Source organism: Onychostruthus taczanowskii, unplaced genomic scaffold (assembly GCF_017590055.1).
Source record: "Onychostruthus taczanowskii isolate IOZ18803 unplaced genomic scaffold, ASM1759005v1 scaffold100, whole genome shotgun sequence".
Taxonomy (NCBI): domain Eukaryota; kingdom Metazoa; phylum Chordata; class Aves; order Passeriformes; family Passeridae; genus Onychostruthus; species Onychostruthus taczanowskii.
The window spans coordinates 686246-704280 of NW_024496527.1; the positions used below are offsets into that span (position 1 = coordinate 686246).

General features: G+C 47.5%; 1 protein-coding gene across 2 annotated transcripts; it reads left to right on the forward strand.

Annotated features, from left to right (window-relative positions):
• The first annotated feature begins 909 nt into the window (after nucleotides 1–909).
• SAV1 (salvador family WW domain containing protein 1) lies at nucleotides 910–14909 on the forward strand. Of its 2 annotated transcripts, XM_041409905.1 has the most exons (6): nucleotides 910–1067; nucleotides 2566–3012; nucleotides 9540–9810; nucleotides 11423–11566; nucleotides 14039–14061; nucleotides 14580–14789. In XM_041409905.1, the coding sequence occupies exons 1-6, from the start codon at nucleotides 974–976 to the stop codon at nucleotides 14645–14647; spliced, it is 1047 nt and encodes a 348-aa protein (XP_041265839.1). In that variant the 5' UTR covers nucleotides 910–973; the 3' UTR covers nucleotides 14648–14789. The 2 variants fall into 2 exon arrangements, with proteins under 2 accessions (XP_041265839.1, XP_041265833.1); XM_041409899.1 differs by lacking the exon at nucleotides 14039–14061 and having other exon boundaries at nucleotides 14580–14909.
• Nucleotides 14910–18035: the final 3126 nt, after the last annotated feature.

Sequence of the window (18035 nt, forward strand, 5' to 3'; positions counted from 1 at the left end):
GTTTGACAGCTCTGGAAAAATAGCTTCTTGCATTATAAAAGTATGAAATTGAACTGTAAAAAACCTGACAGGTAGGGAACACACCTTGGCTTACGTTCAGCTGAAGTTGCATCCCTGCTCTTCACCTTTCCCTGGGAAGTACTGAGGGGAATATTGAGTGCTTGTTGCAAGCCTTGCCCAGAGCCATGGGGTGGCAAAGCTGCAGGGGACCACAGTGGGTCCCTGCTCCGTCCTCCCTGGTCAGGCACGGCCGAGTCCAGCTCTGGGCCCCTCTGGAAGGGACACTGAGGGGCTGGAGCGTGTCCAGGGCAGGGAACAGAGCTGGGAATGGGTCTGGAGCACCAGGAGGGGCTGAGGGAGCTGGGAAGGGGCTGAGCCTGGAGCACAGGAGGCTCAGGGGGGACCTTGTGGCTCTGCACAGCTCCTGCCAGGAGGGGACAGCCGGGGGGTCGGGCTCTGCTCCAGGGAACAGGAGAAGGAACGGCCTCAAGCTGTGCTAGGAGAGGTTTATATGGGATGTCAGAGAAAATTTCTCCACGGAAAGGGTTGTCAGGTAGCAGAAGGCGCTTCCCAGGGAGGTCTGGAGTGCCCATCCCTGGAGGTGCCCAAGGAAGGCCTGGAGGTGGCACTTGGTGCTTGTGACGAGGCGGGCATCGGGCACAGCTTGGACTCGCTGATCTCGGAGGTCTTTTCCAACCTCAACGATTCAACGATTCTGTCGCTGTGAGGGTCTGTCAGTCCGTCATTCCGAGATTTCTCCCATTCCGGGGTTCCTGTTGCTCCGGGATTCCCGTTCTGGCGGGCTCCCGCCGCTCCGTGAGGGGCCGCGCCCTCCCCGCCGCGCGGGGGCGCTGTGGCCGCGCCCCCTCCCCTGCGCTGCCCCGCGGCCGGCCCGGAGGGCGGCCCCCCCCCGCCCTGCGGAGCGGGGAGCGGCGCCGGGCATGCGGGCGGTGGCAGCGGGCCGGGAGGTGGGATGCTGTCGCGGAAGAAGACGCGGACGGAGCTCTCCAAGCCGGGCGAGGTGCAGGGGAAGTACGTGAAGAAGGAGACGAGCCCGCTGCTGCGGAGTGAGTGTCGGGGGGACCGGGGAACGCCGGCTCCGGGGGCCGATGCCGAGGCCTTTGTGTGCGGCCGGTCCGGCGGGCCCTGGAGCTGCGCGGCCTTGGCGGGGTGAGGGGCGTGAGGGGGAGTTATCCCTGTGGCGGTTCTTTCTCCCTGTAAATGTGTTTTTAATGCTGTTAGGAGCCCTGGGAGATGACGGAGGGAAGTTAAAGCTGAAATGAAGCCCGAGTTTCAAAGGGAGCCCCGCACGCCTTGTTCCACCGGGTGCTCAGCGTGCCCGCACTTGGTGGTTTTTGTGGTTTTTATGATTTTCTCAGTTTCAGCCGGCCGGGGTTCAGGCAGTGTGCAGAGGTTGCTTTTAAATGAAGCGAAGAGCTTGGAGCAGCCTGGCGTAGGGAAGGCGTCCCTGAGGCAGCTCCGGGCCCCTTCCAGAACCGTGAATCCCTGATCCCGCTCCTCCCAGAACCGAGCGCTTGTTTTCCCCGTCTGGGCGCTGTGGAATGAGATAACTGTCCCGCCAGGCAGTTGCATAAAATCCCTGAGGAAGCAGATGTGAATAGGGAATGCTCCAGGTGCTGTCCGTGACTCAGCCTTGGGATCTTCCCGTGGCGCTGATCCTGCAGCCAGGGCTGGGCACAGCACCGCAAACACGCACCGAAAGTGGGCTTGGGTTTGGGTTTGTTGGTCTTAGAAGACAACCCTGAAGTGGGTTTGTTTGCCCAATAAAGAAATAAATCAATTTATTGCTGGCGCCTTCTGGGGCGCTCCAGATTTTAACCATAAGTTGTAAAGAGTTTGTTAATAAAAGTTTATTAATAGTAGGAATTACCTAATTCTAAGTGAGAGTTATCATCTGTATTGACTTACCTGGAGGGAAACTACTTTTTTTTTTTATCACGTTGAAAGTAAAAGTAGGGAGAGGAGGAATGTTTCACATACTGGAGGGAGGCAGTGAAATTCTAAAGGAGAAAGTGAAATATCCCCCTGATAATTTGAGAACTTAACGTGTGTGGAATGCCGTCGTTTTTTCTGGCTGAATTTTGTGACTTTGGCATTAGTGGGGGCAGCGTGAATTCTGTTTCTATCTTGGATTCCTGTGGGCATTAACATCTTGTCATCCCCACTTTGTAAGGACAGCATTCCCAAAGAAGCAGTAGCCAGGATATGTGGATTTTCTTGACCCTTCTCACAGAGAAACACGAACCCTGGCTGATGTATCCACAGCACGGTGTGGGTGGTTTGGGTTTGGGTTTTTTTTTCCCTTGTGTGGTTTTTTTGAAGGCTTTGGGGTTGGTTTGTTTATTGCAGCTGCAGTTTCCCTGGCAGAACTGCTCCGTGGGTTCCCGATGTTGGTTTCTGCTGCACCAGGACACTGCAGTTTTACCACCACATTTACACAGGCGCTAGAGGTGCCTTAAGCGGCTTCCGCACGTGAATTCCTCAATTCCAGTGTGTCAATCTGCACCGGCAGTGTTCTCACTTCTCCTCCTTTCTCTCGGGCAGATCTGATGCCTTCCTTTATCCGCCACGGTCCGACCATTCCGAGGCGCACCGATATCTGCCCTCCCGAGCCCGCATCCTCCGCCTACGCCCCCGGCGGCGATGGCATCGCCTCCAGGAGCCAGAGCTTCCTCCGAACCGCCGTGCAGAGGCCGCCTCACGAGGTAATGAGGCGAGAAAGCAACAGACTGTCTGCACCCTCGTACCTGGCCAGGAGCTTGGCCGAGGTGCCCAGGGAATACGGCTCCTCCTCGCAGCCCTTCCTGGCCGAGGCCGGCGCCGGGCTGGAGAACGGCGACGCCGGAGCCCGCGGCTATTACTACGATCATTTCTACGATGCCCAGAGGAGACGGCAGCTGAACGAGCGCCTGCACGAGGACTACAGGTATTATGAACACAACAGTGATCTTTTCCAGAGGATGTCCCAGAATCATGGGAGGCACACTTCAGGTAAGGGTTTCCTCGTTTAAAACGCGGTTTTGGGTGCGGCTTGGGGAGTCTGGGTGATCAGGATTGTGGTTGAGGTGTGTAGGACAGAGCTGCTTTTTCATGGCGTTTCTGGGATTTGGGTGATTGGAATTGAGGGTTTGTTCACACATATGCAGAAAGGAAAAATGGTCTTAAGCCAGGATTATTTTCTTAAATAAATGGAGTAAGGCCAAGCAGGTTTTGTGGTTTTTAATGCTAAGCATACGTACATCTCCTCTACACATCAGTTGCTGGCTAGCAAGGAATTTTATTCATTGGGGGACATCTCCTATTTTCATGATATAAAGGATAACCAACAGGCCTAAATTACAACATTGCAGCATTATTATTATTGTTATTATCATTAAATTTTAATTATCATCTTATTACTTAATTTCATTGTTTGAGTTTAACCTCAATAATTAAAATAATTCTTATAAATAGTCACAGGGAGGAATGACTGCTTTGTGTAATTAGCAAATTGGCATCTAATTTGTGTGGAAATTTACTTTCTAATCCTTGACTCCTTTCTTTTTGCTTTTAAAATGGTTTGTAAGTATGCCTGTTCCCCCCTTAATTTCACTGGAACTTGCCTTTGTTTCCTAAAACAAAACAGCATAAGAAAGAAGAACCCATTAAATATTACTTTCCTGAAATGTTTGACTCTGTATTTGATATTACAAAAACTATGCCCAAGGAGGAGTTTGAAAGAAACATTTCAAACCTGTAAATAATGTACCTTCAATATTAAATACATTGTCACCTGTAATCTGTAAACAAAATTGTAATTAGTGTGTAATAAACTAAATCTGTCTAGAAAAAGAAATCTGCCAGGGAGGACATCAGCTCTTAATGCTGCTGACCTCCTGTGTGGGATCAGAACCTGTCAGTGCCTTGGGTTTTCTTCACCACAGAAACACTTCCACGAAAAATGGAAATACCAGCCAGGAAATTCTGAAATGCTGGGGTTTAAGGCCTGCTACTTGAATCCTCCTTTATTTTTCTAAATGTATATATCTGATCTGCCTGGATTTTGTGTGCAAACCCTGCTTCTCTGCCCGCTGTTGCTCATCCAGCAGTCATTAAACACTTACCCAGTCCAGGTAACAAGCACTGGGAGTGTGTGCTGGGATGTTTTAGGGAGGAGAGGCAGGAGGGGAGGATTTCACAAACTTTGAGGATTAAACAGCAGCTGTGTCTGCTGAGGAGATTCCCAGAAATGGAGCTCCAGCTTGGAGGTGGAGATTCGTGTGGCAAATTTTTAAAAGGAGCTCCGTATTTTGCTCAATGGTAGCAACATTTTCTTCCTAAATAGATTTTTTTCTTGCTGTTTGTTGACCTTAGCCCTGGAAATCATAAAGGAGCTGCTCCTGTTTGCTTGGTTTGGTCATTCATTCTTTAACATTTCATATTTTGAACAAGTTTTACACAGGTTTTGTGATGGGTGAGTATTTAATCTCATGCACTCGTAGGGAGAGACGAAGGTGAGCCTTTTAGTTGCCACTGTTTTCCCTTTCCTCCATTTTTTTTCATCTCCATATGAACTCCTAAAGTCCTCTTTTCCTCTTTCTTAAAGAATTACGTGGCCCAAAATAAGAAAATTTTAGGTTTTGTTGCTTCCTTCATCTCACCATTAAGCTTCTTTTTATTTGAACCATCCCATGCTTCACACCTTCAGTGTTTTCCTTGAGTTACCCAAATGTCTCTGTAATTCCTTGTTTCTTTTTCTTGCATTTCCAGAGCCTGTTGCTTTCACTGTCTTTGTCTAAATTACTTTTCTTTACTCGTCTCCATTGTTGTTTCTCTTCATTGAGATGCCAGAATTGCCTGATGCCTGCAGTTCCAAATGAAAAGTCTGGTTTTTAGCTGGAGTTTGTAAATTCTGCCTTCTCCCCTTCCCCTCCTGTCCCACCCTCCCTCCAAAGGTGCCCTTGGTCAGTTCTGGTGTGTTTTGGGTGGATTCCCAAGGAAATGTTGCCTGGTGAGCACGAGGTGTTCCCGCTTTGCTGCTATTCCATGGTGCTCACGCTGAGGTGATTTTTGGGAGCAGTCTGGAAGCGAAGAGGTGCCTGTGAATTTCAGCTCTCGTTCACAACCGAGTCTGTCCTCTCTGTGATTCGGAGACAAGCTGCAAACACGTTCTTCTCAAGACTTCAGCGTTCAGCCAGGGTTGGAGGGCAGCCCTGTGCTTTTGCAGCAGTTGGTGTTTCAGCATCGCCGTGTCCTTCCATGGGCATTTCTCCTTCAAGCCACTTTTCTCTCTCGCCGTGCTTCACTTCTGCCATCTCCTCCTTTCCATGTTTTCATTCACTTTGTTTCTGATTACCAGTTCAGTGCTGCTGATTTTCCTGACCAGTATTTTCAGTTGAGATACCTCCTGATTTTGTACATTTAGCTACCTCTGTGGCATTTCTTAAATTTTTAATTTCTTTTTTTTTTATTATTATGAGTGTCCTTTTCAAACTTTTAATTCTAAGAGACTTTACCTGTCTTTCCTCGCCATCTCTTTCCTCTCTTCTAGGTTAAAGTTTTGGGGAGGTCTGTGGTTGAAGTTATACCTACAGTGTAGATTGGAAGTAACTTGTAACCAAGACCTCAGAGTTATTTGTGCCTGTGTGAGCGGTAAGCTGAACCATTCTTCTGTGTCTATGAAAATTGCTGAGCTTGAAATCAACACTGTAAAGGCACTTGCTGGTGGTGGATTGTGATGAGTTCACTGGGATGTCACAGGAGAAAAAACAATTTAACAGAGAATCCAGTCTGCTTTTGGTTCATCTGTTAAGTTGTACCCCTGAAAAACTGTGAAGTTGTTTAATGTAAGAGCAAAAGAAATGCAAATTATGACATGAAACCCATTTAGAGCTGAAATACCCATATTTTTATTTTTCTGTGTGTACACGTCTCTCAGTTTTAAACAAATGGCAGTTCCTGCCTTTTTCTTCTGTTGTGCTGATTTTGCAGGAATTTTGCAGCATAATTCTTGATGCTTTCAGAGTTCTTCCTGTCATTTCCTATTAGTGAATTTGTGCTTGCTTGCAACGCCCCATTCCCTCCAACAAAAGAGGTGCTTGTGCTCAGGAAGTTCCTTCAGATGCTTTGGAGTGGGTTAGGAAAGCCTGGGACCTGCAGACCTGGCTAGACAGGAGACTTATTGGAACTTTTTGTTATTGTACTGCTGCTTACTCTTTTAAAATTAAACAGTTTGTTCATCTTCTCTTCCTGCTCTTCACCCAGCTCCGATGAGGGGAAGGGAGAGGATTTTGGCATCCTGAAAAAAGGCTCTCAGGACAATTGGGCTAATTAAAGACAAATATTGTTTTGTAAGATTTGCTCTGCAACACTTTGGAAATTTGGGTGAAGTCACTTGTGGGGAGTTCCTGGGCTCTGAAATTTCTCTGCATTTTGTACCCAAGTGGAACTTTCTCCTCTGGTTTTGCTCTTTGCCCTTTATGCTGGTGGTGGGATTTCTCTGCTGCCTTTCCTACCTGCCCTTTGCTGGCCTGGGAATCTTTGCTCCAGAAGGCTTGGATTTCTTTCCAGGCAAGGTTCCCTCATTAAAAAACCCTTTTACTGGGAAAGCACTGACATAATTTCCAGTTCCTTTGTTCCTTCCTAAACACAACTTCCCTGAGTGAAGAACACACTACAGATTGTTCACACTTGTGGCTTTCTTTGGATTTTTAAGAGAAGGAACATTTTGCATTGATAAAGTGCACTGGCATGTGCTGCTTAGAATTGATAATTCAAGACCTTAAATTGAAGATACTGGATTTTTGAAATGGAAGGAAAATTAAAGCCTCAATTTCAATGTTGATATTCCTTAAAAGCAACAGCTGAACCAAAAAACACCCTGTTAGCTAATATAATATAACATTATAAACAGAATTAGCAGATGAGGCTTGACAAGCTTGAAAGAGACATTTTGAAAAGGTTCTAATAAAAATGTTTGTATAAAAAATGTTCAGCTTTTCTATTTGGGATCCATAAATCTGGTGCCAGCCCCCAACCCAGGGAACATCCCTGGTGCTTGCAGGAAAATCCTGTGTGGAGCTTTGGGCTGCTGTGAAAATGCTTTGGGGCTCAGAATTTAAATGCAGAAAATGGCATTCCTGGCAATTTGCCATGGAAAAGGCAGTCCATGGATTTAGGCTGTCTTGGAATTTTCTTCCTTGGGTTATACTTTGGAAAAGATCACAGAGGAATTCACTCTGCCAAGTGTTGTTTAGTTGAAATTACAGGTGTGTGTAAATATATATAAAAATATATATAAAAGTTAATTTTCCTCTTCTCTTACTGTTCAAAACTATAGGAGGAGCTTTTCCTCTTATGTGTGTATCCATCCTCCCACAAAGGAACATCTGAGGTTTATCAGGAAAACCAACAGACAATTTCTTTTCATCTCTAAAAAATAATTTTACAGGAAAAAAATGTCTAAATTGTACTAATTGTTGATTTTCATGCCACAGTGGTTGATGGCTTTAAGGCCCTGTGAATGTCAACATCTTAAAACTTCCAGCACAGAGAATATTCCAATATAATCTGTGATATAAGGGAAAAAAATTATAGTTACAATCATCAGTTTATAAGTCTGGCCTTTGATTTCATGTCCATGGAATATTGTTCAAAACTGGTAATTTCTGCATCTGTGCAAGTTTATTTTAATGGTTTGGCTCTGCTTCTTTATCTATGAAATGAAAATGGCAAAAGGAATGGATAAAACATTTGTGATCTGGTGTTATTTTTGTTCTTTGCATCTTGGAAATTAAAAATATGCTGGCATTGGGAGAATCCATGTGTCAGGAGAACTTTAGTGCAGAGGATGGCACTAAAGTTTACCTTTAGTAAAAATAAATACCTGTGGATTTGAGGCCAGAATTTAAGAGGAGGAACTGTAAGAAAAATGCAGGGATGTGCAGGTTTTAACAGGAAACAGAAAAACACGGATTTTTTTCCCCCAAAATTTGTGTCCAGCTCTCCTGGCAGCGATGATTTAACAATTTCCCCATCCATGAAATCACATCCCAGAGCTTCAGCTAGTGGGGGAAAATCCTGGATTTGTTCAGCCCAAGCACAGCATTTTCAAGAAGCTGAAATGTTTCTGTTTTGGCAGTGGCATGTGGAGCTGAACCAGCTCCCCTGCCCCAGCCCTTCCAAAGGTCAGGAATGCTCCAGATGTTTCTTTTCTCTGGAATTAAGGTCTGGGTTGTTCAATCCCAATTAAAGATGGACACAGCCATCAGCTTCCCTTTGTAGTGCTGACAAACAGGTAAGAACTGACACAAGAGGAAATCCTTTAGGGCCAAACAGTTCAGAGCATGACAAGGCTGGAAAAAGATTTATGGATGAGCACAGAGTTTTAAAGGAGGATGTTTGTGAGGGGGGGTTAATTTATTTATAATTTATTCAGTTGTTTTGGAGCCTTCCTGTAACTTAATTTTCAATTATTATAATATTCTGGTAGGATATAGCTCACCCAGGTTTCAGGCTGGCATTTTATTAGAGAGAGACTCTGCCTTTCCCTTCTCTCAGAAAATAAGCACACAAAAATGTTATTCCTGAAGAAAAGGAGCAGGGGGTGTATTCCTGTCAGTAAATGTGTGTGGGGGGGTGATTTCTGACTTGTAAAAAAGTGGGAAAAGTGGCTCCCAAATCCCTTCTGCTGGCTGTGGGAAAAAGCAACACACAAACTCTGCTGACAGTGGCATTGAATAGATGCATTTGGCTGTGGGATGAAAAGATAATTGGAATTTTCATTAAAACTAAGCAGTGTGTAACTGTGAGGGACTAAAGGGAACTCCTTCAAATGAATTTTAAAAGAGAGTTGAATTTAGCCCAGCACATCCAGAAGGTAGCAAATTCCCAAGGATGGAAAGAAGCCTGCAAAATTCTTGATTCTGTCCCCGGGGTTTTGTGGTTGGGCGTCTTGGGGGTGCTTTTTTATGAGTTTTCTGTTCTTGCTCATCTGGCTTTTGTTTCTTCCCAAGTATCCCTGGGGAGGGCTGGGACAGGAGCTGTTTCTGTAGGCATCTCTCACCCTCCAGCTGCTGGTCTGAAAAAAACTCTGTGTGTTAAACCAATGACATACTGCAAAGAGCTGCTGAGCAGGCTCTTCAGCCTGGTGATGGATCAGTCCCAGATGTGCTCTGTTTCCAGGGAAAAGGTGGGAATTGGATCAGCTGCTGATTCCTGGCAGCTCTTGGACCCCAACCCTGCTTGTCCCTCCTCTCTTGTTTACCTTGTCCTGTTGCTGCTCTTGACTGGTTCGCCTAAAAAGCTTTGTGAGGACTCAGTGATTTGTCTGGATAGTTTTAATTTCTGACTTCAGCTTTTTGGGGGTTTTTTTTGTTGATAAATGAACTTTAACTTCTTTTTGTTCGGTTTGGTTGGTTTTGGTTTTTTAAATGCTTTTTTTTGTTGTTGTTGGTGGATGAATCAGCCGTAATAACTTATTAACAAAAATTATAATTTCTGTAAATCTTTCCCTAAACCCCGATCTCCCTTTGTTTTAGGCATCGGGAGAGTTGCTGCTACATCTTTAGGAAACTTAACAAATCATAGTTCTGAAGATTTACCTCTTCCTCCTGGCTGGTCAGTGGACTGGACTATCAGAGGAAGGAAATATTACATCGATCACAACACCAACACCACGCACTGGAGCCACCCCCTGGAGCGGGAGGGGCTCCCGCCGGGCTGGGAGCGCGTGGAGTCCGCGGAATTCGGCGTTTACTACGTGGATCACATCAACAAAAGGGCTCAGTACAAACACCCCTGTGCTCCCAGGTGAGCCTCCCACCTTCCTGCCCCCCGGGCTTGTCTCAGCCAGCGGGATGCAACAGAAAAAAAAAATGTTATTTTCGGCTTTGCCGCTTCTCAGTGAGGGAAGTTCGGGTTTTGCCTCGTGTTTCTGAGGTTTAGCAGCAGGATATTGCTGCTCAGTCAGGGCTCTGCAGCTGCCAGTAAAACAGCAAAGGTGCTGAGAAGAGAACTGAGCTGTAGACTGAAAGGAGGCTTGGTCTGATGTGCTGGAGGTGCTCTGGGCATCTGAAACGTGAATTAAGTCTTGTCTGCAGTGAAAATGGGTGTGTGAGCTACTCAAAATCACAAAGCAAAATAGAAATAATGCACACCAAATCCAATCTTAGTTGTTAATCTACACCAAATCTAAGTTAATTGTAAATACACACCAAATCCAATGTTAATTGTTAATATACACCAAATCTAACAGTTCACTGTAAATACACACCAAATCCAACTGTTAATTAACATGCACCAAATTAATAGTTAATTGTAAATACACACCAAATCCAATGTTAATTGTTAATATACACCGTTTTAACAGTTCACTGTAAATACACACCAAATCCAACTGTTAATTAACATGCACCAAATTAATAGTTAATTGTAAATACACACCAAATCCAACTGTTAATTGTTAATCCAAATTGTTAATTTCTGCTGCTCAGTCTGTTCTGCTGACAGCCAGGAAGAGAAAGTTCTTCAACTTTTGTCACGAGATAAATGTATGGGGATATCTTTATATGGAGTAATTCTGATCAGCTGCTGCCTGAATACATCTGTTCTGACATGTTGAGTGGTGGATGATACAAATCAGTATATTTAAATGTTTTCAAAACAGCTCCAGTGCTTTGTTGTGCAGTGCTGAGTGGGGCTGAGGTGGATTTCAGCCAAACAGCAGCAGCAGTTGCTGGGTGCAGACCCCGCTGAGGTTGCAGCAGCAGCCTTTGCAGTGCTGAATCTCTGTGTGATGTTGAGGAGTGAGTGAGTGCAGTGAGTGCAGGGAGTGCAGTGAGTGCAGGGTGTGCAGGGTGTGCAGTGTGTGCCGTGAGTGCAGAGTGCAGTGAGTGCAGTGAGTGCAGTGAGTGCAGTGAGTGCAGTGTGCAGTGAGTGCAGTGTGTGCAGGGAGCGCAGTGAGTGCAGTGAGTGTGCAGGGAGTGCAGTGAGTGCAGTGAGTGCAGTGTGTGCGGGGAGTGCAGTGTGTGCAGGGAGTGCAGAGAGTTCAGTGAGTGCACTGTGTGCAGTGGGTGCAGTGAGTGCAGGGTGTGCAGTGAGTGCAGTGTGTGCAGTGGGTGCAGTGAGTGCAGGGTGTGCAGTGAGTGCAGTGTGTGCAGTGGGTGCAGTGAGTGCAGGGTGTGCAGTGAGTGCAGGGTGTGCAGGGAGTGCAGTGCATGCAGTGCATGCAGGTTGCAGTGAGTGCAGAGTGTGCAGTGTGTGCAGTGAGTGCGGTGAGTGCAGTGAGTGCAGGGCGTGCAGAGTGCAGTGTGTGCAGTGCGTGCAGTGAGTGCAGTGTGTGCAGAGTGCAGTGAGTGCAGTGCATGCAGTGGTTGCAGTGAGTGCAGTGTGACCTGTCCCTGTCCCTGTGCTGTCCTTGCAGCGTTCCCCGCTACGATCAGCCGCCCCCCGTGTCCTACCAGCCGCAGCCCCCGGAGAGGAGCCAAGCCCTGCTGGTCCCTGCCAACCCCTACCACAGTGCTGACATCCCTGACTGGCTGCAGGTCTATGCCAGGGCTCCTGTCAAGTGAGATTCTGCCTTTTTTTTTATGCTTTTCACTCTGAAAATGAAAATAATTTGAATTTCTGTGACTGACAGCAGAGCATTATGCTTTTCACTCTGAAAATGAAAAAAAAAATTGAATTTCTGTGACTGACAGCAGAGCTTGTGCTGTGTTTGGTTTTCAGGGCTGAGGTTGACAGCACGAGGGAGTTGTACCAAATGTTTATGAGATGAATTTGCTTTCTTTCAGGCAAGACTTGAAGTGATCACTTTGTGCAGCTCCCACAACTGGCAGAAAGCTCTGGCAGAGGGTGAAGGATGTGTTTTGCTTTCACAGAGTATTTACAAGAGCGGTACCACGTGCTCAGAAAATATGTGAAACATTTCTAGGGTAGAACTTCCTCATGTCTCTTTTATTTCTTTTTAAACAGCACAGCTTTTCCTTCACCTTTAAGAGTTTTTAATCATAGAATCATGAAATTGTTTGGGTTGGAAGGGACATTAAAGCCCATCCCATTCCACCCCTGCCATGGCAGGGACACCTCCCACTGTCCCAGGCTGCTCCAAGCCCCATCCAGCCTGGCCTTGGGCACTGCCAGGGATCCAGGGGCAGCCACAGCTGCTCTGGGCACCCTGTGCCAGGGCCTCCCACCCTCACAGGGAACTGTTTCTTCCTAATATCCAACCTAAATTTACCTTTTTCCAGCTTAAAGCCCTTCCCCTTGTCCTTCCCTCCATCCCTTGTCCAAAGTCCCTTTCCAGCTCCTTTGGAGCCCCTTTAGGCCACATGCTGGCTGACATCTCTATTTCTATATTTCTATTTAAGAAATTGAATTGAGAACTAAAGGGTAATAAAAAGTCATTTTGTCAAAAAAACTGCTGCAGGAACAGGGAGTCTCCTCCAAAAAAAGGTTTGAGTCAGCATAAAGAAATGAGATTTTTTAATGGGTGCAGCTCTGCAGAACAGTAACACTGAATAGAAAGCAATAAAAATCCCAAATGTGGTGTAATAATTATTAAATAATGTGCTATTCATAAGGAGAATATGGAGAAACTCAGTTTTCCAGCAGCAAGGTCAGTCTGTATCTGCAAATTTAAGCTGTGGTGTTCAGTGACTTCCACTAAAAAAATTCCTTTTTTTTATTACCTGCTCCTAGTAACTACAATTTGAATGAGTTCTGTTACTTCTTGTGACTGCTGGGTTTGCCAGCAGCCCATAAAGATTTAAATTGCCCTAAAATCCCCCAGTACAATGAGGCTCCAGACTCAGTTCCTGTAGCCTGTAGGATTTGTTTCCTAAAAATTCTTCCAGGTTTTGGCTGCAGGTCCATTCCTTTATTTAGGTCTTTGACACATCCAGACAATGTAAATTTAAATAGCTCAGCCTGTGTTGTGTGGATTATTTTGGGTATTTTCTTGAAATTTGAGAAGCAAACATAAGACAAATTAAACAATTTGTGAGGGATTTCTTTACAGCAAGTAGGCAGACAAATTTTTAAATTTTTAATTATCAGCACAGTTTTGCACTGAAATCACTGGGTTTTTTTTGTCATGATTTCTTACTTACCCCTGGCTCTGTACATGGATTTAGCTGTAAAGCCCAGTTTTTGTTGAGAGGAGTAGATAATTACAGAAAAAATACTAGATTTTGTTTTTAAAAATTCCTCTAGAAGATAACAAAAAGCCTGAGAGGGAGTCCAGTAGGTGTTAACCAAAATAATCTCTGTTTCCAGAAAAATTTCCTTCCTGTGAGGGCAGGAAGGCTCCTGGTGAGTGGGAGGGGAGCAGGAGGGAAGGTTGGAAGGTTGTCCCTGGGGGCTCTGCAATCCAGAGGTGCTCCCAAAGGTGGCTCTGCCTGGAAACTTCAACCCTCCCTGTCAACACACAGCCCAGACTCCAAACAGCTGCAGTTTATTTCTCTTTTTTTGGGGGGAAAAAGACTGATTTTAGCAGTGCAGCCCTGTCAGAATGAGGGATGACTTTAACACAGAGGCTGTGGTAGGTTTTAATGAGATTGGAAGTCACCTGCACGTGCTGGTGCTTCTGTGATTCTGGAATGTGACTTTCAGTGGGGAACGCAGTTTATTTCCATAAATCCACTGATATTCCAGCCTCAGCCTGCACCCAGGTGAATCCATCTTCTCCTGTGCCTCAGCTGCATCAAATAATTCCATTATTGCAGGAGTTTCTCCTGTTCAGGAATACTCACAGCAGTCAGCTCCCCATTTCCAAGCCCAGGGAATCAGACTGTGGGTGGGTTGTGTGAGGGAAAAGCAGGAAAGGAGGGTATGGCAGTGAGGGTGGGACCAGAGCAGGGTTTGCATTAAATACCCATTGGGGATTATTGCTGCTAATTAACCAGCAGGGGTTAATTGGAGAGGTTAAGCAGCCAAGAACACTCGATACAGCTGCACTGGGACAGCAGTGCCCATCTTTGGGAGGGAGCTGAGCTGCTGAAAGAATTCAGCTTTCTGTCTTACTCTGGTATTTTAACAGATGTTCTACAGGAAATATTCCAGGTGGGTTGTGAATGGAATTGCTGTTCAGTGCTTCCAAAAAGCATTTCCACAGAATCCCAGAATGGTTTCATGTGCAAGGGACTTCAAAACCATCCCATTCCACCCCTGCCATGGCAGGGACATCTCAGGGTGTTCCAAGCCCTGTCCAACCTGGACACTGCCAGGGGCAGCCACAGCTGCTCTGGCAATTCCAGCCCAGAATTCCCAATTCCCAATCTCCCATCCATCCCTGCCCTCTGGCACTGGGAGCCATTCCCTGTGTCCTGTCCCTCCATCCTTGTCCCCAGTCCCTCTCCAGCTCTCCTGGAGCCCCTCCAGGCCCTGCCAGGGGCTCTGAGCTCTCCCTGGATCCTTCTCCTCTCCAGGGGAGCACCCCTGTTCTCCTGCGCCGCTTTATTCTTCTCACTCCTCCATTCCTGGAGGGATTCTGTTCCTCCATCCCACTCCCCAACACAACCCCCAGCTTCCACCATCAATCCCCCAAACCGTCCCGGCAGAACCCTGTGTGTCCCCCGCAGGTACGACCACATCCTCAAGTGGGAGCTGTTCCAGCTGGCCGACCTGGACACGTACCAGGGCATGCTGAAGCTGCTGTTCATGAAGGAGCTGGAGCGCATCGTGAAGCTCTACGAGGCGTACAGGCAGGCGCTGCTGGCCGAGCTGGAGCAGCGGCAGCAGCGGCAGCAGCGCCGCCCGCAGCAGCACGGCGCCAGCTACTGAAGGAACAGCGCTTCTGCTGGAAAGGCAGCTCCTTTCTGTTGACGTTGCACCTTTGTTATTATCCTCTTGAATATTTTTCTACATGTATTATGTGTTGTTTATAAAAAAAAAAGTGGGAATTGTTTGTTAATTTTAAACACACCCCCCAGCTTCCACCATCAATCCCACAAACCGTCCCGGCAGAACCCTGTGTGTCCCCCGCAGGTACGACCACATCCTCAAGTGGGAGCTGTTCCAGCTGGCCGACCTGGACACGTACCAGGGCATGCTGAAGCTGCTGTTCATGAAGGAGCTGGAGCGCATCGTGAAGCTCTACGAGGCGTACAGGCAGGCGCTGCTGGCCGAGCTGGAGCAGCGGCAGCAGCGGCAGCAGCGCCGCCCGCAGCAGCACGGCGCCAGCTACTGAAGGAACAGCGCTTCTGCTGGAAAGGCAGCTCCTTTCTGTTGACGTTGCACCTTTGTTATTATCCTCTTGAATATTTTTCTACATGTATTATGTGTTGTTTATAAAGAAAAAAAAAAAGTGGGAATTGTTTGTTAATTTTTTTTTTTTTGCCGTGCCGGGAGTAGTTTGTTGTCCTGAGGAGCCGGCGGTTCCGTCGGATCCCGGATCCCTGTCCTGCAGTCAGCTGCGCTGTTAAAGCTGGCTGTGTATTTTTTAAGGGTGGTAGATGCAACTGTCGCGTCCTGGCTTCCAAACGTTGTCCAAACCCAGATGCCTCGGGCGTTTCCCCGGGGATTTGGGATCCCTCTCCTGAGAGAGCTCCGCTCTTTGTTTACAGCTTTAATGTACAGAAGCAGCCCCGGGCCTGTTCAGCCGCAGCAGGAGCTGATTTCGCCCTTCGGATCCGAGTTGCCTTATTTTTTACTTTAGCTCATTAGTGCTCCAGATTCACTCCTCATTTTCACACAGATTACTCGAGGGGGAACGCTTGTACCTTCCCAAAGACCAAGATCTCTAAGCAGAGTGGTTTTGATCCTGCATTTCCCAAAACCTGACCCGCTCCAGTGGAAAGGCAGCGGCATTGTGTGACCCACTGTGCCACCCCAGGGGGAAAATCAGGGATGTAACAGCAATGACTGTTTCTTTTTTTCAATGAGCTTTTGTCTTAAAGCTCCTCACTTGGGGAAAATCTTTAATTGTCCAGTTGCCCTCTCCAGTAATTTCATTTGGTTCATTAATTGTCCTGATACGTTATTTATGGGTTCTTTTCAGTGCAATAAACACTGCAGACAAAAAAGTACATTTCTTGTAAATCCTATTAATTCAATAAAAATCATTTTGTTCAATGAACGAAGGGTTTGTGTGACTGATTCGTGGCCTTTCAGAACATCAGATAAACCATTCCTGCCAGCAGTAGAAGCCCCACGGGCTCGAGATGATCAAAGCTCTTGGTGGCACCGAGCTCTGGGTCTGTCAGTGCAGAAATGACCCTCAAAACACCAACTGTGAAACCCCAAATCACACCAAACATGCAAAAAACCCCAGAGGAGAAGCTCGTGCCTAGGTAATAAATGACTTTTCTCTGCAGAACCAAGTTCTTAGGAACCAAAAGCAAACTTTAATAGTCCTGACAATAAAAGAATAGAACTGTACCACACATCCTATGCACTATCGTGGATAAATATGTACAGAAATACAGAGAAACTTCCTCCAGCACAGCTACAAAGTGACACTTTGTGCAGACAAACAGAAACGGTTCCTCACAGCACCCTTCACAGGCCATAGCGAAGTGCCCTTAACAGTGTCTGATAAAGCAAGTTAACACCTTTAATTATGTTCATGTAATTAAACAGTTAAACGAAGGAAAAAAACGTGGTTACATGTTACAACTTCTTCAAGTACCCGAAATAAACTGGCTTTTGAACAAGCTTCGGCCATTTTAGTTGCGGCATCACGTAAATTATCATTTCCTCAGTGGTGACTAATTAAGAAGGGGGAAAATAAGGCTTCATAAATGAGCTGGGAGTCGCCGGCCATGACAAACCAAAGCTCTGGGCTGCGGCGGTGCCGTATGTACACAGGGACGGGGCGGTTCCGCTGCCGGCGGGCTGGGACGGAGCCGGGCTGCTGCGGGCGGCGATCCGAGAGGAGCCGGGACCGCCGGGATCACCGGGACCGGGACCGCCGGGATCACCGGGGCCGGGGCCGGGACCGCCGGGATCACCGGGGCCGGGGCCGGGACCGCCGGGATCACCGGGGCCGGGGCCGGGACCGCCGGGATCACCGGGGCGGGGAATCCCAAACCTAGGTAATGCCAATCCCAGGGAGTCCCAAACCTGGGGAATCCTGATCCCAGGAAATCCCTATCCCAGGGAATCCCAAACTGGGGAAATCCCAAATCCAGGAAATTCTGATCCCAGAGAATCCTAAACTCAGGGAATCCCAAACCCGGCAAATCCCGAACCTGAGGAATCCTGATCCCAGGAAACCCCTATCCCAGGGAATTCTGATCCCAGAGAATCCCAAACCCAGGGGATTCCAATCTCAGAGAATCCCGAACCCAGGGAATCCCGAACCCAGGGAATCCCAAACCCAGAGAATCCCAAACCCAGAGAATCCTGAACCCAGGGAATCCCAAACCCAGGTAATTCTGATCCTGGGGAATCCCAAACCCGGGGAATCCTAATCCCAGGGAATCCCAAACCCGGGGAATCCTGATCCCAGGGAATCCTGATCCCAGGGAATCCTAATCCCGGGGAATCCTGATCCCAGGGAATCCTGATCCCAGGGAATCCCAAACACACAGAATCCCGATCCCAGGGAATCCCGATCCATCCCAGCCTTCCGTGTGCTGTTGGGTGGAGTGCCCAGCACACAGAGGGCTCCAGCTCCCGGGCTCAGGGCCTGAGGAATGGCTGGAGCTGTGTCAGGTTCATGCTGGATTTCAGGAAAGGTTCTTCCCCCAGAGGGTGCTGGCACTGCCCAGGCTCCCCAGGAATGGGCACAGCCCCGAGGCTGCCAGAGCTCCAGGAGCTGCCAGGGATCCCAGGCTGGGATTGCTGGGGGTCTGGGCAGGGTCAGGAGCTGCCCTGGCTGATCCCTGCGGGTCCCTTCCAGCTCAGGGAATTCTGTGACTCTACAATTCCAATTTTCCAAGCACCTCGTCCCCCCTGAGCTGTGTCAATCATTCATCTGGACCACGACTGAGGCCTTTGGGGCTGTTTTTCCCTGTGTGTTCCACACACAGTTTTGGTTCCTGCAGCCTCAGCGTTTCCTTCGCCCCCCAGGCAGCTCCGTAAGTGCCTCAGCC

What these genes read in the sequence shown, in the direction of transcription:
- SAV1 (XM_041409899.1), top strand. Translation starts at nt 974, where the DNA reads ATGCTGTCGCGGAAGAAGACGCGGACGGAGCTCTCCAAGCCGGGCGAG. An exon ending in GACGAGCCCGCTGCTGCGGA is followed by an intron (nt 1,068 to 2,565) that starts GTGAGTGTCGGG and finishes TCTCTCGGGCAG; the next exon opens with ATCTGATGCCTTCCTTTATC. An exon ending in TATGCCAGGGCTCCTGTCAA is followed by an intron (nt 11,567 to 14,579) that starts GTGAGATTCTGC and finishes TGTCCCCCGCAG; the next exon opens with GTACGACCACATCCTCAAGT.